The 21,921-nt window shown below is 38.6% G+C and overlaps 2 protein-coding genes across 2 annotated transcripts in view; one reads left to right on the top strand and one right to left on the bottom strand.

Annotated features, from left to right (window-relative positions):
* The window catches only part of cdh23 (cadherin-related 23), a 294,684-nt gene that overhangs the window by 259,861 nt on the left and 12,902 nt on the right, over window positions 1-21,921 (top strand). Inside the window, exons 37-52 of the mRNA XM_077196907.1 lie at window positions 11,889-12,110; window positions 12,468-12,587; window positions 12,663-12,843; window positions 12,967-13,100; window positions 13,896-14,105; window positions 14,216-14,323; window positions 14,411-14,513; window positions 15,384-15,509; window positions 15,883-16,086; window positions 16,952-17,410; window positions 17,597-17,713; window positions 18,080-18,304; window positions 18,458-18,627; window positions 19,257-19,394; window positions 19,485-19,604; window positions 21,601-21,778. Of these exons, the coding sequence (XP_077053022.1) occupies window positions 11,889-12,110; window positions 12,468-12,587; window positions 12,663-12,843; window positions 12,967-13,100; window positions 13,896-14,105; window positions 14,216-14,323; window positions 14,411-14,513; window positions 15,384-15,509; window positions 15,883-16,086; window positions 16,952-17,410; window positions 17,597-17,713; window positions 18,080-18,304; window positions 18,458-18,627; window positions 19,257-19,394; window positions 19,485-19,604; window positions 21,601-21,778 (2,815 nt within the window). The remainder of the gene's footprint in view (window positions 1-11,888; window positions 12,111-12,467; window positions 12,588-12,662; window positions 12,844-12,966; window positions 13,101-13,895; window positions 14,106-14,215; window positions 14,324-14,410; window positions 14,514-15,383; window positions 15,510-15,882; window positions 16,087-16,951; window positions 17,411-17,596; window positions 17,714-18,079; window positions 18,305-18,457; window positions 18,628-19,256; window positions 19,395-19,484; window positions 19,605-21,600; window positions 21,779-21,921) is intronic.
* On the bottom strand, window positions 1,011-10,961 carry vsir (V-set immunoregulatory receptor). The gene is made up of 7 exons (XM_077196943.1): window positions 10,693-10,961; window positions 5,786-6,160; window positions 5,638-5,700; window positions 4,931-5,041; window positions 4,722-4,749; window positions 4,340-4,512; window positions 1,011-2,463 (listed from the first exon to the last, which is right to left on the bottom strand). Exons 1-7 carry the CDS (start codon window positions 10,745-10,747, stop codon window positions 2,429-2,431), a joined length of 840 nt encoding a protein of 279 aa, XP_077053058.1. The 5' UTR covers window positions 10,748-10,961; the 3' UTR covers window positions 1,011-2,428.

Genomic DNA, 21,921 nt, shown 5'->3' with positions numbered 1-21,921 from the left:
GCTGACTTACAGATTCAGTTAAAATCCACAAATGAATAAGCACGACGATTCAGGGAGCAGTGAACAGTGAACTTCGAGAAAACGCTACGCTTGAGCAAACAGTTTGTGAATAGGCTACTACAAATGATGGCCGTGAATAAAATATGATATTCAGATATTTTTAAACCACAACCCTTTAATGTCAGAATGTTTATTTTTGGCCATTCAGTGTGCAGTGTGAGGCAGAGTGGCCAGCGGCTAGAGCGGCAAAAGCCAATGTGTGCTTCTTTTGCCGAGATATTTAACGATATCTTTTGCATTTCTAATCCAAAAAACATCAAACTTGGCACTGCCCTTACTCGTGCCCGTAGCAAGACACTTGTCAAGTTTGAAATCCATCGGACTAATGGTTCGAGAGATATGCAAATAACAGATATGCCAGAAATCAGTTTTTGTGTGTTTTTAGTAATTCTTGGTTTGGTGTGTTTGAGTGCTCATTGTTACAATTACACAGCAAAAGTTACTGACAACTAACTACTTCTGAATAACTACTATATTCAGAAGTAAACAGTGTAGCTGACTTAATTTTTAGCTGACAGAATGTTTATTTTTAAACCACAACTTCAATGTGTGCTTGTACCTATATATTTAACAATATCTTTTGCATTTCTTATCCAAACAACGTCAAACTCAGCACTGCCCTTACTCGTGCCCGTAGCAAGACACCTGTCAAGTTTGAAATCCATCGGACTAACGGTTCGAGAGATATGCGATTAAAAGACACACAGACAGACAGACATTCCTGTAATTTATAGTTAGATATGTTGTCTTTCAGATGATTCCAATTAAACAAAGAGATACACTTATTTGAACATATTCATATTCGTTAAACTTTTTGGTAGAAGTCAGGTAAGTTTCCCATAATGGTTTAGAGGTCTTGCTACCTGTCAGTAGACCGTCTGCTGTCCCGGGCAGTTCCGTGTGATTAAAGAGATTATTTATTGCATAAACACAGCACAAGGACTCTTAGCTCTCACCAGAATGTTTTATTTATTTGTATTTTTTTTAAAGAAATATAAGCAAATAGAATCAGCAGTTATGTCACAGCATCGTCAAGAGCTACATATACTGTGCTACCTTTGTACAGGCACATGTGCAACTTCAAATATACAAACTGGTAAAGTGGCGTATTTATCAGCATATTTACAATGTGGATTTCCAATCATTCACCAACAATCTCTCATTCATTCACAGAGCATGGTTTTGGCTCTCTGTTTGGAAGTGGATTTAAACTTTTAAGCTTCCTGAAAATGCTTACCAGCTCTTTGCTTTGCTTTTTTTTTTTTTCATTTAATGGAAAAGAAAATACACACACACGCACACACACATATCAGATAAAAGTTCAATACAAAAGATAGAAAATATTCTTTTATGAGCCCTCAGACCATTAAAGCCACATGTGACGTGGGAGACCCAAGAGAGTGGCATTGTGTTTAATTGGCACCGATGCAACATATACCACAAAAAACTGCACTCATTCTGACAGAATGCATCATACAAGCTACATATATCATGAAAGCACCACACTCACCGTGAAAGGGTTTAAAAAAGCCCATTGTTTCTCAGCAGGTCTGACGGTGAGTGTACTGAGAACATCCGTTTTCCACCAACACGATGCCAGTGCTGGTCCCAATTTGGGTCCGTTATATAAAGTTTCTATAGTAAAATGATTTTTAAAACTTTGAAACAAACTGTCATGTGCACCGTCATTCGGCTCTCAAGTAAATGGAAAAACCGGCCATTTCTAAGATCTGCAGATTTCCCGGCTGAACATCAAATCTGGGACCAGCACCGGCTCCGTTTCAGTGGTAAAGTGATAACTGAGTACTTTGGCACTGAGTATTGAGCATCTAGGTATTGAGAAAGTACTAGGATAGGTAAAACAGGAGTGGATCAGGTTTTAATACATCCCTGACCTCTAGAAGAGAGCGGATGAACAGAATGATTAAAACGAGAATGGGAATAGACAGATTAGAAAAGAAATGGAAAATAGTCATTTCAAGTGCAAATGAAGCCTCAGTGTGACTGACACACGAAGCACGGGACAAACAAAAAAGTGTGCAAACAGCTTCGCTGAAATCTATTTTTCAACTCAAATGGTACACAAGGACATCTTTGGATCATCTTCATAAAAATTCCCTGTTACCGTGCTCTCCCTAGTGCCCTTTATTCTCTGGAAACCCGTTCAAGGACAGTCAGCAGACAGACAAGACGTCATCAGATAAGGGGTCCCTTCGTAATAGCGAAGAGCTGAGTTCAGTTGTCATTTCTTGGGGGAGGGTCTCTCCTTATCATCCTTGCAGAAGACCGGAAGAAAAGAGGCATGATGATGTGGAAGAGAAGGAAGAAGCACTAGGTGTTTCTGGGGAGGGGGTGAACATGACGCCTTTTAATCCAGCAAGTTAGGAGACTCAGGGATGGGATCTGGAAAAGAAAAAGTAAAATGATTAGAGGGGGAGCCATAAAATCTGCTTATAATTCAAGGCAAGGTGTCTAGCACCGCCAACATTTAAGTTTAGTCTGTTTTTGCTGCTCTACCTTTAAGACTTCTATAGACATGTCCTCTGTTACATATGAAATGAGTGATGTCTGGACCAGGCTGTGTGGACAGTCCATATGTAAATGTGTCAATTTTAATGTTTTTTAATGGGTGGGAGCTTTGCATTATGTATGTTTACATAGTAGTTTTATATCGTTCAAAATGGTGTTTGAGCTACAGGGAAGTTGCATGTTTTTTTATGTTGAAATTTTTCTGTCGAATTAACACTATTTACCTGCTTAAAGGGACCATATGATGCTATTTTAAAAGTTAATTTCTTTGTAAAGAATAGGTTAACATGCTTTAATATTTATAAACATTATTGCAGCTCCTCTTTCCCCAGTCTGTCTGAAACGCACTGATTTCTACAAAGCCTTTCCTTCTGAAAAGCTCTGATTGGCCAGCAGACGCAATGCGTTGTGATTGGCCAAAGACCTCAAGCGTGTGTTGGAAATGTAACACCCCTTACCATGATCGCAAGCTTCAGCTTCCAAGGCTTTAAGCAATAGCAAACACACAGTTAATAATGTTTGCATTAATCAGTCCAGCACGAGTCGGATTCAAATAAAATGTTGATGATCAAGCCAATCGATAGGAACCAACTTTGAAAGCATGATTTCAGCAGAACAAACAAAGCGAATTTGCTTCCGTATCCAAACACAAACGCCTCACTGACGCCTCATCTTTTTTCTTTGCATATGCCTTTGGGCGGACATTATGCTAATATTTCCCATTGTGATGTAGACGTTTGAGGAAGTATTATCTGGATTTCGATCGAGGCGTTCTAGGCAGGTCTGGAGCAGAGTTCTCTGTTAGAATAAATCCCATTGTGGGAGCTTTGTAACTTTGCAGATCGTATACATGCTAAAATAGATAATTTACACACTGAAGGAAAACATTAAAAAGCATCATATGGCTCCTTTAATATACATTTTTGGTCTTGTCATGCATATCATGCTGAATATTGTGTGTTTTTGAAATATTATTGAAAAAAGAAAAAAAAAATCGCAAAAATACAATATCTTGCTCGAATACGTCTTTCCTTTCCAGCTGGCATATTTATCGCTTACTTTTCCTAACCCTAAGGATAAAATTAAGTCCCACCGTATATCTTTATCGCTGAAAATCCTGTTTTCACATTAAGGAAGTAAAATGGGTTGTGAACTTGTTTAACGTTGACATTAACGTTTCTGTGTGGGAATACAGAACTGTCTGTATGTGCCAGTAGGTCATGTATAATGAAAAAAACACATGAAAGTAGACACGTATGCACACAAACACGTTCTCAGTTTCTCAGAATCCGGCTTGCCATCAGAGAAGCAGAAATGAGTGTTGTGAAATGAGGGAGAAAAGGGGAAAGGGGAAATTGACATTCTGTAAATTCCGCTGAGTTAAAGGTTAAATGAGAGGAGGCGTGTGTCTGTGTGTGGAGAGTGAGCTGGACTTCATAACGATCACCTACACACACGAGACTCGTGTTGTGTTTTGGCTGGTTGTGTGCAGATTTGCATGCGTGTTAATTTTTCATTGAAACGTGTGGGTACAGTTGTGCCTACCAAGAAGAAGAGAGAATTCAAGAAAAACAGTTTCTGTTTGTGTGGTGTGTGCACATTTGTTTAAGATTGGGTATGTTTAAGCACCATCGTCATGTGTGTGTGTCTGTGCGTGTAGTGAATCTCCACATGTTTCTTGTCACCTGCGTGACGGTGACAAGCTTTTGGAATTGGATTACAGTTTTATGTTTGTGTCTTTGTGTCGTACCCTGTGCTGGGAAGAACAATTCCCCTTGGATGTTTGGGGAGAGTGGAGTTCCAGGATCCGACAGGAGGTGGCGTCCTGTTTCTGATGACTGCCGCATGATTTGGGATACAGTGCGGGGTTTAGGTTGTGGAGAATCGCCCAAAAACACTGGGTTCTCATGCGCCTGTGCTTCACTAGAGAGAGATAGACAGAGGTTTCATGAAAATATTTGTATATTTATTTGAATCATATAAAACCTGCCAAGATCATGTTCGAAACATGTTTCATCACAAAAAAATATGAACTAATAAGAAATCTTAAAGTTGAAATGTGATTTGGACATGGTTTTGCAAGATTCAGCTAAATATCCCTTGTTGAGTTTTTGATCACTGTGGAAACTCACCTGTCCATACGCACCAGCTCATGTGAACCTGGGAAAAACAGGAAATGGTTCATAGCAAGAAAGGAAAGGCAGTCTCTTTAAAACAATTAGTGCAGCTACTCTGCCATCAGCAGAATGTGCAGCGCTCTCACACACACAATATAGGTCAGATTAAGTGTGTGAGCTAAATATGACTAAGTCTACGTGCGTGTGTGTGTGCGTGTACTCACGTCTGTGTCGCTCTACTGTTTGTCTCTGTCTGTAAACTAGCATCAGTATGAGCGGGAGGCACAGAATGAAAGCTACACAGGCTGCGATAGCCAGACCTTCAGCCACTGAGTCTGAAAAAGAGAGACAGAGACGTTATTGGTGAAAAAAGAGAAAATAAATCTGTAGTGAATCAGCCCAAAAAGTTGAGACACTTAAAGCCACACTTAAAAATGAGTGAATGCCATTGCATTAGATGACAGTTTGCATATATTATATAACAAGAAAGCACAAGCACATCTTTCAGCCAGAAAAATTTGGGTTTTAGAGAATGAAACAATAGATTTAAGGGTGACTTTACTAAACAGCCTCGCCATTTTGTACACCATGTTGCAACACAAAAACTTGTGCCTTATTCCCTAACCACTCACAGTCTAGTTTTACTAGGCACTGAAATAGAGTTTGGGTATTTAAATTTAAAGTCAATGTCTTTTTTTTTTTAACACAGACATTTGTAATAGACTTATTATACATGTGTCTTATTCTCAAAACTATGCTTGTGAACTTGAGGGGAACTTTCATTGAGCAAAAATAGAAGCTAGTTCTGTGAAACTCTGTAGCATCATTTGTTTGCAGATGCCATGTTGGTTTGATTGACATTTTTAAGTGTGACTTATGTGTCCTAATAATTTTTAGGGCCTCTGTGTTGTTTTTGTGTTGTTGAACGTACCATCTGGAGGAATGTGAGACCACTCCGAACACCTCAGACTGCCGTTGCGAGTATTTGCATTTGCTGTGGAAACATTTGACATTAAGATCACACAAGAACGAAGGGGATACATGAATGTCCCACCTGACCTCTCTCCTGGCTCACTTACTTGGCACCACAGTCAGGTAGATGAACTCATGGGCCTCCTGCTCAACCTTGTGCTTGCCATGAAAGTCCACAAGCAGGCAGCAGTATTTGCCCTGGTCCTTGTGCTTGATGGTCTGCAAGGAGATGGAGAAGACCTTCTCACGGATGATGTAATCCACTCCTAGAGAGCGGTTGGTGTGACTGGACCCGCGCGGGTGAATGCCCTTGTGGCAACGCTCCTTTGAGCTAGGCGTGAAGAGCCAAGTGTTCAACAACCTGTCCTCCGAGTAAGCCTTGGATCCAGACTGAATGCATGTCAGGGTGACATTGGCCCCTTCAGGACACTCGTAGGTCCGATGGGGCACAGAAACACTTAGAGAGTGGTGCTCACCGCTCGCTGGAGAGACAAGTAAGAGAAAATGGGGATTTTTTATATTTAAATAAAACAATTACATTTAATATCAAACATGTGCAAAGTTTTGGATCTTAAAAATACCTTTTACTACTAATATATATATATATATATATATATAGCCCATTAGTAGACTGTAACTGTAAAACTTTTGTAAGTTAATTCTCCCGAAGAATGGAAATACATGCAAACACATACAATTCTGAATATTAAATTTTGAATATCTTCATTTTAAATGCAACCTATTTATTTATTTATTAGATGTCCGCAAAGGCAGAGACATACTGCAATATCTGTATTTGACATCGTGGATTTCTTGAGCTCAACTGGTTATTTCCTCTTAAAGTATGACACTCTGACCACGTGTGCATTTCTATCAGAGTTTGTTTACAGTGTTGACTTTCGGGCAAGGCTTTAGCATTAGTCTTATACTTAAAAATGTTTAATCAGTGTCACATTTTAAGCCACACGTTTAAACGTGTATGAGTGTCACTGGAAGACATTTGTTAGATATTATTATATTATATATATTATTTATTTTATTTGTATAATTTCAAATCAACCAAACATTCGTTGTAAAAATGCTTCATTTTATATACAAATTTATAATCCATTATTTTATCAAATATTTTAATTTGACAGCAAATGATTTGCTTAAACTGTGCCTTTTAAAAAGTCTACATTTTGTTCCTCTAGACACATTAATACATTTAAATGTTGTTTATGTATAGTAAAGCTACAACAACACTATTTTATAAAAAAAAAAAAAACTTTGTGAAACAAACTTTTGTGAACAAACAACAGGTGTCATTTTAGACTGCTATTGTTTCGTGTGTGTGTGTGTGTGTGTGTGTGCGCGCGCGTGCGTGCGTGCGTGCGTGCGTGCGTGCGTGCGTGCATGCGTGTGTGAACGGGTGGCACACTGAGTGCATTGTTTCCTATCCTGTAATACACCAAACAGACCTACATCCTAATTACACACACAAACCCTATGAACCAGAGCTGAATGTTTATCGACAAGGCAATGGGAAAAACACAGATTTCTCATGAATGGATAAATATTTCCTTCATTTATGTGACTGTCCCAGATATTGACTGCTTGAATGCATGGTCATTATGTGCCGCCCTCTACTATCAATTCATGTGTAGTTGACCTTAATGTGCAGTCTGTGCAAACGCTTCTTTATGCCCTGAGTGTCTTAAATGTACATGGCTATGAGTGTGTGTGTGTGTGTGTGTGTGTGTGTGTGTGTGTGTGTGTGAATAAGTGTCAGGAAGAGCAATAGGAAATGTGTGATAAAGTGCAGCTCAGGGCGGTGTGTCCGTTCCTGCCTCTCACAGACACAATACAGTTCAACCCCCTCCTCCTGCCCTGCTATTCCCTATAAACCTCATCCGTCCTCATATTCCCAATCAGCGTTCGTAATTATCCGGTTCAAGGCTTCATTTCCCACCCGTGAGATCCTGCGCTGGGAATCCGCTCTGGCAGCTGCCAGCGGTTCCACACGTCTTTGTTGTGACTGGATGAAATACTACTCTGCACTCTGTACATAAACATGCCGTCTCTGAGTCCTGGGTCGTGTTTGGATCAAATGCACATTAGAGGGTGTTTTGGAGGCCGAGCCAATCCAAACTGTTGCTTTAAAAGCAAAAAAGCCATTAATCCTTTCAAGAAGGGTTCAAAACAACTTAAGCAATAATGATTGGAAATTGTCACTGACATTTAACCTGAATTGCGCCCAGAACTCAAACCCATCTCCCAGAGACAGAGAACTAATAATGAAATGTCCCCTGCCTGAGGACATCTGTCTGCAAATGTGTTTATCTGTGCTTATGTGACGTCAACACAAAAGCATCTGTGCCACTGAATTTACATGGACATCAGCCTCCATCCTGCTCCTTGTTACTGATATATGATATATATGAGAATGCCTATGATTGTTACTTAAAGATTGAAACCTCTTTAAAGAGAGATTTAACTTGTTTTTATTACAGATAAATGCTTATTTATACTGCCAAGATCCCAAATGAAACCAAAAAGTTATAAAAACAATTAAAAAATAGTCAACATTTTATATAAAGATCATCCACTGATCATAACTTCTCTTAAAACAGTCAGTCACGTAATATGTGAGTTGCATCAAACCAAGTTTGACAATGTTCTCAAGACACTTTTGGAATTGAACACAAATGCAAATGAAACTTGAGACCCTTGATGAACGGGAAGATTATCAGTACATTTTGGACTGTTCCTTACACAAAACTATCATATGACTTCAGAAATCTTGGAATATTGTGGACTTTATGCTGCTTTTTGTCCTTTTTGAAGCTCGACATTATGTGTGTATTATATGGACAAGAGCAGCTCAGGCATTCTCCCTTCATATCTCATTTTGTCTTTCATGGTAGACAATTTTTGTGAATGTTCCTTAAATAAAGGCAGAACCCCCTTTACAGCCCCCACCTACATGTGTTGGTCTCATTTCTCACTATTGCTGTTTATGTAAGAGCCTCATTACAAGGTGTTAATGAAAGCCACGGGGGTCTAATAAGAACCCCCCTCCCAATTGCAGAGAGCATGACTGTGAGGGACTGTCCCATTTCACCTGAAACCTTCTGCAGATCAGCATCTGCCCACCATTACAGAAACTCCTCAGCACTAAAACATTGTTTTAGAGTATTGGACTTTTTCAGAAGCAAAATCAATGATATTTTCTGGAATTATTATTAAAGTAACAATCTTTTTGAAATCATGGGGGCAGGTTGGAAAAAGGCACCATTACTATGGCCTACCCGTCTTAAGAGTCAAGAACAATAAACAATAGGGATGTTTCCTTTAGAGAGCACCACTAATGCTCATCAATGCATCATTCTTCCTCCCTTGCATTATTTTTCTCTTAGTTCTCAGTTGATCATTTTGTCCCCTTCATATTCTTACTGAGAAGCAGTGGGGATGTAGCCTCTCATAGGGACTGACAAACCCAGGGGGTCAGGAATGTAATCCCAGTGCAGTATCCACAGTCTCCCTGTCTCATTCCATTTGGGATCCTTTCAGTCTGTCTCCCTGTCTCTCTATATATGCTGATTTTTTTCAGGCCTGGTTATGATGAAACCATCAGGCTTTTTTTTTTTTTTTGAGAAAGATCACACCTCCTCACTGTGATAAGGGTGTAGGGATGGTTGGGCATTGAATCGATACCCCCTGGTATGGAAATCTGACCTGACGGATACTTAATAAGAGCTTCCCCCCTGGGAACAAGCCTTACAAACCCTGCCACTTCCTACATCTACACCTCACACTGTTTACCTTTAGACCAACCACTCTAAAATTGGCAAAAATCAATATTAGCTAAATGACGAACCAGCCATAGTCTATGGATTATTGAATTCATCTGCAAACTAAAGCGTAGGTAATCAGTTGAAAACAAAAATACAAATAGACTCATATAGCCTGTAAAAAATTATTCATAATGTGCGATGTGGTTCCATCAGAACTGATGACATTTTATAATGATTATATAGTACACCATAACAAAAAAAAAAAAATTCTACACTTTCTAAACGAAAATCATTATAAAATGTCATGAGCTCTGTCGGAACCACATCACATATTATGAAGCCTATAGGCTATGCTATTTTTATAGATTCTGTTCGTTTTTCTTTTCAACTGATTTGTTTGTTCTGTTCAGCGTGATTATCATACAATACTGTCTAAATGCATTTAGACGATGAAAACGATGGTTTCTCATTACAAAATTATGACCAAACTAGCTAATGAATATTACGTAGCCTGAATGCCCTTTAAACTAAATTAATATACAAGCCAAGTCTTCACCATTGAAGGATTCGCTATACGTCTAACGCCCACTAACTACAGTATGTTTTAGCCAATCAGATAATTGTGTTAGATAAACCTCAATTGAAAGTAATATTCATGAAACAAGCAGTTACTGTGCAACAGTATAATTCGTTTGTTACTTGTCGACGCACGAGAGAGCCTACACTCCGCGACTGAATACACCAAAACGTTGGCTTTCTTTTCGGTAAGATTCACCCTATTCACGTACTACCTAACCAAAATGACACGGCTCCAAACCACAATAGAAAATTAAAGGGAGCAAATGAATTAAATGTCAGTACACAATCGATCACTAAACTATATGACAGATGACAGACTTTTTGTAGAAGTTGAACGTTGAATTCGGGCCAGAAAAATGAGAGAAAGAACAGTTGTTTTTCAGTTTTGAAACAAGTTGACACACGCCCGATCAGACGTTTTACAAGTAAACAAATGTCAGAATAGTGGCAGGTTATGGAGCACGCGCTTGGAACGCAACGTGATTGATAGACGTCTCGAGGCGCGTTTTAAAACTTGAACCACGATGTTAAAACCCTCGAAAAATCGAAAACCCGAATGAACAGCGAAATACTTCAATTTGACGCACATACAAACAGAAGAGCTATTTAAAATAGAAACGCAATAACGCGTTCTGTAGTCCATAAATATAGTCATTTACCTTGAATTGCAGTTAGAAAATGAACGCAGAGCAAGATAGCCCACAATACATCCATCAGTCCTGTCTTCAATTTATGTCCAAAGTCCTCAACAATTTTTCCCACCGTGATGACAGAAAACGTGTATAGTCTTTCTCTTATTCCCGTGTGTTGTGAACTCAGCTGATCTGCAGGCTCTTACAGTAAGTTATTTATCAGAAGTGAACCATAGAAACAAGAATCTGTTCATCACTCTGCTGTCTCCCTCCCTCTAAATCACTCCTCCCACTAGACTACATACAAGTTATACTACAATTTTAAATGCATTGAGTTATAGTAGCTATTAAACCAATTAGAATTTAACGTTTATTTTTGGTATTATGTAGCAATATCATTCATTATTAATTTAAATATAATTGTAATTTAATTGAAATATTATATTACTTTTTTTCTGGAAGTTTATTCTGCAGTACTAGTATCAATAGCCAAGTCATTTTTAAGCCTATTAAAACAATAATGTCAATGATACTAAATTGGTTTTATACAGATTTTGAATTACTCTGGATTTTGAGATCATATTCAGAATCTATGTCATAGCTGACCGGATTTTGGCTTCCCCACTTGAGAGAACTACTTGAGTGAAATTTGTGGGGAGACATGGTATCAGTTTTGATGCCTATTGATGGCATACATGCACACATCAGTAACCTCCTGCACACACCATCAGGTTATGCAAATGAAATGCATACTTGCTACACCAGTTCACTATGATACCACAAGATAAAGGTTACTCCAACCTGGTGCATAGCCTGTTCAGAAGAAAACATGCAAATACTTTTATCAAAGAGCATAAAAATTGCCCTGCTATCTAGACATAGATTCTGAATTGTTGAGACACTGGTCAATATTGTATACTGAGTTGTTGTGTGTTTATTGATTAATTTTTAGACATGAAAAGCACTTTGGTCAACTTGTGTTGTTTTTTTAATGGGCTCCACAAACATGCACTTACTGTATAATTATGGTTGGGGTTTGGTTTAGAGTTAGTTGCGTGTAATTATGCATAATTCTCTGTTATATCCTTAGAGTAAAGTACATGTAACATATGTAACAAGGGCACTGCATATATACATATGCTACATTTGTCCGGTTTGATAACTTTTTTTTATTACTGTAAAATGTTATAAGTGTCTAATTCACATGTCATCCGTCTCCACAGGCGTCCACCACGGTGTGGGTGCGTATAATTGATGAAAATGACAACGCACCTGAGTTTCCAGAGGAAGAGTATGTGACGGAGCTCATAGAGGGGCCAAACACTGTAGGAGCCATCATCGCCACAGTTACTGCCATCGACCCTGACGAAGGTCTCAACGGAACCATCCGTTATGCCATCTCCAGGGGCAACCTGGCCCAGACGTTCCAGATCAATAGCATAACGGTGAGGCGCTTGGAGAGTGACAGACAGGAAACAAGGACTGGTTTAGATACTCTGATGTGCTTGGTGTTATTGGATTTTTTTTTGCGTTGTTTGTATTTTTTTCATTCTTGGAAATTCTTAGAAAACCTTGAAAATGTCAGGGAATTTTTACAACTTTATTTAAAAAAACAGTTCCACTCAGGTCCACGTAACCCAGTCTGAATGGTCTGAATAGAAACATTATATAGAACATTATAAATGTCTTAACTGTCATTTTTGATCAATTTAATGCATCCTTGCTAAATAAAAATATCTTTGTTTTCTGAGAATGATCCTCCACTGCTGCTCTGTTAATTGTGTGTTTGTGTGTGTTCACAGGGTCAGATAGTTGTCTTTAAGGAACTGGATTATGAGATCAGTAATGGTCGCTATGTGCTGACGGTCACAGCCACAGATCAGTGTCCTATACCTCGGTTTAGACTGACCTCTAGCACCACAGTGAGTTCACATCTGCTACATATATAATCCTCACGATTCCTTTATATCACACTCACACACTGTCCTGTACCGCAGGTCCTGGTGAATGTGATAGACGTGAACGATAACGCACCCATCTTCCCGAGGTCATTCGAAGGTCCGTTTGATATCCCAGAGGGTCAGCCGGGCCCACGTGTCTTGACCGTTAAAGCCACGGATGCCGACTCTGGATCAAATGGAAAAGTGGAGTACAGCATCACCGCAGGGGACCTGAAAAGTGTGTGTGATGTACAGCTGATTCAGATCCAATCAGAAAAAGTATTAGTGTTGATATTTCTTGTGTTTTTTGTCTGCAGTAAAAAAGTTTTTATTCCTTTCTTTCTGTCTCTCTTTATCCTAGATGAGTTTTTAATTTCCTCAGTTGAGGGAGAGTTGAGAGTGAGGAGAGATGTAGAGCTGGACAGGGAAACTATCGCCTATTACAACATCACCATTACTGCCAAAGATCTGGGAACGCCAGTGCTCAGCACTACGGTATGCACCCACACACACTCTACAACACACAAAAATATGAACTTATGGTAAAGGACATACTTTTGATTATGTGGAAAGACAATTTGCCTACTGGGACACAATAAATCGTTTTGACGCCATTAAGCCTGAATGATTGATCTAAATAAAACTAAAATGGCGATATGGCTTAGTGCAATAATCAAACCTCAAAAGCTGTGATGCATGTTTTAGAGTGAACACACACACAGCTCTGAAGTTAGATTGTTTAATGTTTAAAAAATGAAGAAATTAAAACGATTGTGCTGTAAAATAAAATAATTGATTATATTATTTTTTAAATACTTTTTATAGCAATAGTAATATTAATAATAATAATTATATTTCTGTTTTTATATTTTTAATAATTATTATTTTTATTATTTTATAGTCATAGTGATATAAATCACAAACTTCTTGGCCAAATTGTGCATCCCTACAAACGAGCACAGCCAACCTGGAGCTTTTTTTAATCACTATCACAGTTTTTATCAGAAAAATGTGACTTTTTTCCCTGAAATTGTGCTGATATTTTCTTTTCCACTCTTTACCGCAGTTAAAAACATTGAAAGAAAATCCTCTTCTGTAGGCAATATTAGTCCAAAGTAGGCAGTATTACATGATATTACATATTACATAACGCATGCACAGATATACAAAATCAACAGGAAAAATTTAATTTTGCATAATATTTAGCATGGTTTATATTTGAATTAGTAAGCAGTTAATCACTTACATATTTCCCATAATTCATGTGGTGGTTTTGTTTTTCTGCATCAGGTGGTAGTGGGCATTAAGGTGTTGGACATTAATGATAACGACCCAGTCCTGCTCAACTTACCGTGTAACACCAGCGTGAGCGAAGGGGCCGCGATTTACACCTCCATCACTCAAGTGCATGCGCAAGACTCTGACGAAGGCCGCAACGCTCTCCTCACATACAGCATCACTGCCGGCAACACTGATGGAGCGTTCTACATTAATGAGACGGTAAGAGAGACAGAGGGATACGGGACAAAAATAGCCTAGGGAAAGATTAAGACAAGGAAATAGTAATGTAATAATGAACACTGAAAAGACTGATGTGTTCTCTCCTGCAGTCAGGTGTGGTTCAGGTGAACAGGCCACTGGATAGAGAGACAGTTGCTGAATACAGACTCACCATCACTGTCAAAGACAACCCAGACAACCCTCGCATCGCACGCAGGGTAAATAACATGACACAACACATATGAATATCTGGGTGAATATCACGATCAGGTGAACACTGCAATGAGATTTTTCACTCTGCTCAGGACTCAGATCTGTTGGTAGTTACCTTGCTGGATGTGAATGACAACAGGCCCATCTTCACCCAGACCAGCTACAGGGGCGAAATCAGTGAAAACTCACTCACAGGTACCAAATGTTCTCGCCAAATACCATTATTAGGGTGTGTTCACATTGGCATTTTAACATCAAACCTAAAGATACCGAAACTAAAAGTTATGGTTAATATGTTCGCAACCTGATTGGTCAGCTTTTATTATGTATATTTCTCGACGGAACTTACCAAACATCCAAAACAATGCTGTGTGCTGGAATAAATGCGCTCGTTGTGTGTGCACAACTACATTTGGTGGTATTCTGACTAGCTGAGAACTCGTGAAGAGATTATAAAATGTCAAAAACAGCGGAAGGAGATGTGGTTCTGACGCCTGTACCGAACTGTAATGGGCAACATCGTGACTATGACAAGAAAAAATAGGTATGCTTTCTGTCCTTTTTAGAGTCTCATCTAGTGACATCTTTTCCCATTTTTGGTTCGTTTACGTGTTGCGTTCATATTTTATTCGAACCACACCAGAGTTGGTTTGGAAGTGGACCGAGACTCATGTTTTCAGTGGTCTCTGTCCGCTTGTTTGGTTGCACCAGGGTTCAGATTGCAGCGTTTACACTTATTCAAATGAACCGCACTTACAGGGCAATCGCACCAGCGTTCGTTTTAATGCCAAGTGTGAAATTGTCCCTTCAAAGAAAGGGAAGAAGGTTTTTTTTTTCATTAATGATAAATTGGCTTCAAAAGCAGCTCTACAGAAGATAATAGAGTCATCATCCAGCTCAATTCAGTTCAAGTTTAGTTCTCATCAGATTATGTCAGTGCAGTCACATCAATAATATTTGACTAATATAATACACTGAGGGGAAGTAAATACAAGATGAACAGGGATCATGGTCATGGCTTATGAAACATCATCACCTCCCTCTCTCTATGTGTATGTCCATCAGGCACCACAGTGTTGATTCTGAACGGCCCTGTTCTAGCAGAGGACAGAGACATTGGAGTGAATGCAGTGGTGAGCTATCGTCTCCTGGGAGCCAGAGTGGACCTCTTCTCGATAGACTCCCTCACAGGTCAGAAGTTCAGCACAGATGTCATGGGTTATGTTCATTTTTCCTTGAGGGTGTCCATTGTTTTTTGTTGTTGTTAATATAGTTCATTGGTTTCACCTATAATATGATATTTTTTGCAAAGTTGATCTTAAAATAAGGTGGGTTTTTATTTAATATTTATTTTTCTAACAATTATTCAATGGTCTTACATTTACTTCCCTTTAACATGCAGATACTTTTATTTCTGTGGTGTCAGATATACATAATAACAGTCCTCCCACCCACAGTGGGTTTCTCGTAATCAAGCACCCCTCCCATTCGTGACACATTGTCTTTCCCATACACCCCCACCCCCTCTCTCTCTCTATCTCTCTCTCTCTCTTTCTGTCTCTAGGGGTGGTATCAGTGCGTAGGGGTGCTGTTCTGGACCGGGAGGCTTTCTCTGTGCCACGGGTGGAGCTGTTTCTGCTCGGGGAGGATGTGGGAGGTTTAAACAGCAGCGTTCCACTCACAATCACTATCCTCGACATAAACGACAACCCACCTGTCTTCAATCCATCCAGTTTCACTGTACACCTGCCAGAGAACAGCCCCACAGGTGAGAGAAACAGTATAAACTCATGGAGCTGGATTAACTGGTGGAGGAAATAGTTTAATCTGGTTTCTTGGTCCCATTTGCAGTATAATAGGAGTGGGAGTGTGTGTGATTGTTATTATAATAATAAATTAATTCATATTTGTTTATAGTATTAATAACGGTAATACATATGAATATGAAAATAAATTATTATTAAAAAGATTATAAGTAATGTATTAATTCATTTATTATTTATGAATGTTTTTAATGTATACAATTTAATTATTTGTATATGTTTTATAAATATAAATATTAGATAAAAAATGAAACAATTATTTGGTTACTAACTGGAACAAATAAGTTTAATTTGAAGTACTAAAAATACGAAAACTTAAATAAAATGAAAAACATGCTATTAAACAAATATTGTTAGTTGTGATTAATCGTGATTAATTACAAAATAATGTTTGATTAATTAGTTAATTTGTTTTAATAGATTGACAGCACTAAAAATTTTAATAAAATTAAAGAGCCTCTGACAATATAAAAACTAGTTCAAAATATTAATAAATAGTATAATTGTAAATAAATAATACAAAAGTAACAATAAATAAATATCAGTGTCCTATTTATTTTATATACAATATATATATATAGTATATTTAAATATAAATATATATATACATTCAGTGGTCAATATTTGAAGTGAATCAAAACCTTTCTTCAAAGTTATACATACATTTTGAACAATACCCGTTCTTGTCTAAGGACAACTTTGATTAACTTTTGTGATCCACTTCAAATGTTGACTACTCTATATATATGCATACACACATACATACTATTGTGTTAAAGGTGTGTTATGTGGCGTTGTGTGTATTTTCAGGTGTGGTAGTAACGCAGCTCTCGGCGACTGACGCTGACGCCGGCTCTAACAGTTGGTTGCAGTATCGGTTAGACACCGGCGCTCAAGACCGTTTCATCGTTGACGCTCTCTCTGGTGCGGTTCTGGTCGGCAATGCTACACTCGACCGAGAGGAACGTAGCTCGTACAAGCTGATTGTCATAGCAACTGACCGAGGCTCGCCCTCTCTCTCCGGGACGGCAACATTGTCTGTTGTTCTAGATGACATCAACGACTCACGTCCTCGTTTCATACGCCCTGTGCAGACGATCAGCGTCAACGAGTCAACTCCACCCGGAGTGGTCGTAGCTACACTCACCGCAGAGGACCCTGATCTAGAACCCCGCCTGGAGTATTACATCATCTCTGTGGAAGCAAAGGATGATGGGAATAATCCAGTGGATGGGCTGCAGCAGTCGTTTGGGATTGACTTTCACACAGGTGAACCACATTATAAAACATCTTTGTTGCATATTTGCACTCTCAGCCCTCTAAGATGTCACATATAACTCTTCTTCTGGAATTCAGCCACTAAACACTCTACATTTTTATTAATAATCTATTTTCTGTGGATAAAATGAACTCTGTTGTGCTGGGGTTTTTTTATATTTGTTTCCATCTTCACAGGGGATGTGTTTGTACGAAACCGCTTGAACCGAGAGCTAGTTGCCACTTTTGAGATCATCGTTTCAGTGCATGACAACGCCAGTGATATAATCGACATGTCAGTCAGTGTACCTAACGGTAAGAAAGATCATTCTGTCTACTTTATTCTTTCTGTCTTTCTCTCTTTCCTGTTTTCTACTGTTGTTCATCTATTGAAACCTTTCCTCCATTTAAGAATAGTTATTTTGCAAACTTTTTTTCTTTTCTTGCTTCTATTGAAAGAACCAGCATGTGTTCAATCGGGACGACGTGTCCCCACCAGTCTTATTAACTAGCTTGACCAGCAAAGTTAACCAGTTTTGCCTGAAAATCCATATTGGTAACTGCGCCAGTTTGTCAGGTTTTCCTCCAAATGGTTTCCATTATCTAGACCAGCACTAAACCAACCTGCGGATAATTATTTGCTGTTTCTCAAACTCATTTCAATTTTATTTCGCTCCACAGCCAAATTGAACATCAATGTGCTGGATGTGAATGACAACTCTCCTCGTTTTCGCCCTTTCGGGGTGGCGAACTTCTCCGAGAGCATTCTGGAGGGTGCGGTGGCTGGTACCACACTGCTGTCGGTGACGGCTGTTGATCCTGATAAAGGACCCAATGGACAGATCATCTACCAGCTCCTGCACCTGCCCCGTGGAAACTACATAAGACTTGAAGACCCATCTACAGGTTGCACATTTGTATTGCTGTGACATTTCTATTGACAAATCAGTTTTCTAACTCCACTCAAAGATTGAAATTTTAAAATTTATGAAACACCTTGCTGATTTAATTCCACCTCTAAACTATATTACGGATGTCTTTCGATCTCACCATCCACAGGTAAAATTGTGGCCAATCGGACGGTAGATTATGAAGAAGTGCAGTGGTTGAACTTCACGGTGCGTGCTCAGGACCATGGCACACCTCCTCGCTATTCTGAACTTCCTGTCTATCTGCGCATCGTTGATATCAACGACAACAACCCAGTCTTTAAACAACCTATATATCAGGTACATCAACACAGACCAGATAATCAGGGTACTACTTCCCAGTTGCATTCAAATGGCATTATAATAACTCCTACAGTGGGGTCAAACAGTCCGAGACTTAAGTGAAAATGCTTTTGTGTTGCCTTTTGATAACTTTTTAATTATTAATTATATTATGAATTGTTAGTATTAAGTATGACCAATGTCACTGATTTGCTAGAAATAGAAATAGTGCAGAAAATGCTTATTCTGCATTTTATGTCGTTCTTCATAATTTTGAAAAATGTTTTTTTGAATCTTTTCAATATTGTTGTAGACTTTAGGACCCCACTGTATTTGAAAACTATGTTAAAAAATATTTGTTTTAAAAAAAAAGGTATGGTTTCCACAAAAATATTAACAGCACAACTGTTTTCAATATTGATAATAATAAGAAATGTTTCTTGAGCAGCAAATCAGTAATCCAAATGATTTCTGATCATGTATCAATGCTGTTTTAAAATCCAGCGTATAAAATAAAATATATTACAATAGAAAACAGTTATTTTTAATAGTAGTAATGTTTCACATTTTTGATCAAATAAATGCAACCTTGGTTGAGCATACAATAAGACACTTTTAAACCAAAGTGTTTGTGTATGTGTGTACAGAAGTCAATTTTTGAGGATGTTGCACTCGGCACCATTATTGTGAGCGTGAGTGCGACAGATGCAGACTCCGGCATGTTTTCTGTCATTGAATACGGGCTAGTGGATGGAGAGGGCAAGTTTGGCATCACGCCCACTATGGTAAGTGTGTTGGTATGAAAACAAAGCAAAGACAAAAAGGAATGACATGTATAATGTTTTATATTCAATATTAATGTCCTTTGTTATCAGGGTGACATCTACGTCCTGTCTCCCCTGGACAGAGAGACCAAAGACCGCTACACTCTCACAGCCTTTGCCAGAGACAACCCTGGCGGCAGCCCCAACAACCGCAGAGAAAACTCTGTCCAGGTGTGGATGAGCTCCAAAAAATATGAAATCATGCCCATTTGATTGGATACTAAAATCATTTGAATGCACTTCACATCACAGTTATGACTTCCAAACACGAAAATAGAAACTTGGATCTAGATCTGGCTCATTCAGACACAACCAGATGAACCTGTGTCATCCTCTCAGTCAGGGGCGGCGTTTGCGTATGGCAGTTGCCATTCCCTAGCAGTCAGAGTTCAGATAAAACATCAGCTAATGATGATGCTCGTTAAAGATTTTAGGAGGACTTTAACCCCCCTAAATTTCCACCCAGCGCCCCTAAAAATGTTCTGTTAACTGTACACTAATTCGTGATCGCCTCAGTCACCTTTAAAAGTCATATGAAACCGGCTCCTCCCAGTATTATCTCAGCAGCATCTGAACAAAAGCAGAGGAAAACTTGTGTGCTTTTATTGATAGATATTTATGATATATATGCATATGTGTAGTTCTTTGTTTGTCATAAATGCAGTTTACATAATATGTTGGAACAATTCAACACGGTTTCCCACTGTAAAATCTGGGCTTATTTATTTATTTATGAAATCCCTTTCATCCAAATAGCCTGATACTTTGTGACTTTTCCTACTCTTGCTATACTTCATACTACAGTGCAATAAAATTAGTACAAATTGCTATAATATTAATTTGATAATAAATCCAAAGTCAAAACACGCGATAAGTGACCATTCACGATGAGCGCTGCACTAATGACTTCTCTGATTGGATCTCACTTCAGAAAAAAACAATGTGTTTTTATTATTATTTTAACAATGTCTAAAACAAAATGGCAGATTTTAAATGAACACATAAATTTATACATTATTGCAAAAGTATTATTCTTAAAAAATTGTGTGGAGTGAGTGTGCGCAGCCACAGTTTATTGCACTTAATCGCGCATCTTTTTGATTAGCCTTGCTATAAAAATGTCTAGTAAAAATGAAAAGAACAAGGGCCTATTCAATCTTCCCTGGATGTTTTTTTAACAAAGAAATTAAATAATAGCAATCAGGAGAATGGAAGCAGCAATAAAAAAAATGAGGACAGTAGTGCTGTCAGCAAAACATATAAAAACTGCACTGCAACAAAAAGGTAAGGCATGTGTTTTTATATTTAATGCTGTTCACTGTGAGTTTTAATTAATAGAGTTTATAGTGCATTGTGCATTTTGTTTGGTATAATGTGAGGTATATCGTTCGGTAATGTCGCTGTTCTACATGCCCTGTGGGGAATGCCATACTCTTGGTTTTTTTCGTGAAACGCCGCCACCGCTCTCAGTATGGAATCAACATTCAAACAACCTGTTCTGCAAACTGCCAAGACCAGTTGACCACAGGCACATAAAAGATAAACAAAACATGGATAAAATGATTTGAGCAAGAGAGACCGTGACGCAGACAAGGCAGAGTGCACTTCACTTCCAGTTCCTGTTTAAAAAGGATATGAAGAGAGCATCAGCTGTGCAAAATGAAGTTTCACAAGACATGAATGTCGTGGGTTGGCCGAGCATTCAGCCCAAACTTCCTCTATTCACTCTGATGGTACAAGGAAGTGTGAAGTATAAAAGCAAAACAAGCAGAACATTAAAATACCATCCGCTTGTGCAAAGTACAATACAAACATTGCATATTGCTTAGGAATTATTTAAAGCACCAAATGCAAGTATAATGCACCAAATCGGCCTTGATCAGTCCAGTTGGCCAGTAACTTTTTGGGAACTGCATCATCATTATTTATTACATATGTTTGAAATCAAATTGTTGGTTCGCTGTATCCCCAACCACTGTTATCAAACTTTCTTGCACATGTTTGCTTTTTTGCACAGAAAGTTTCAGTTTCATGTGAGCAGTTATGCATGAGCATACCTAAGATACTTGGGAAAACAACCAAAACAGTTTTGCACCTTAACAAAAACACTTTTTACACTTTAACACCTCTGTTAAGATCTCTGAACTTATGTTTCTACATCTCTCAGGTGCAGCTGACTGTGATGGATGTAAATGACTGCCATCCACGTTTCTCAGAGAGAGTCTTCACCACTAGTGTGTTTGAGAACAAGCCGGTTGGGACGTCGGTGATCACACTGCAGGCCACTGACCTCGATGAGGGCGAGAATGCATTACTTACCTACAGTCTACAGGGCCCTGGAGCGGGTATAACACACGCTGGCATACAGAAATATACACACTTGGGTTGCGCAATTGGCTCTCTTTTAATTAATGAGCCAGATTTTCTACCTTGATAACAAAGCGATTCAAATTCAGGAAATGTATTGGAAAGGAAAGCCAGTACAGTA

This window comes from Siphateles boraxobius, unplaced genomic scaffold (assembly GCF_051911475.1).
Source record: "Siphateles boraxobius isolate OS27281-9 unplaced genomic scaffold, OSU_SipBor_1 37, whole genome shotgun sequence".
NCBI classification, from domain to species: domain Eukaryota; kingdom Metazoa; phylum Chordata; class Actinopteri; order Cypriniformes; family Leuciscidae; genus Siphateles; species Siphateles boraxobius.
The sequence above is the reverse complement of the archived record's forward strand: the minus strand, read 5'-3'. Positions and strand labels throughout refer to the sequence as shown.

Excerpts from the sequence above, each read along its gene's own strand:
- vsir (XM_077196943.1), bottom strand. The coding sequence starts at position 10,747 with ATGGATGTATTGTGGGCTATCTTGCTCTGCGTTCATTTTCTAACTGCA. Across the intron at positions 4,750-4,930 it reads AACAGTAGAGCGACACAGAC|GTTCACATGAGCTGGTGCGT; the intron begins GTGAGTACACGC and ends TGTTTTTCCCAG. Across the intron at positions 4,513-4,721 it reads GAGCTGGTGCGTATGGACAG|TGAAGCACAGGCGCATGAGA; the intron begins GTGAGTTTCCAC and ends ATCTCTCTCTAG.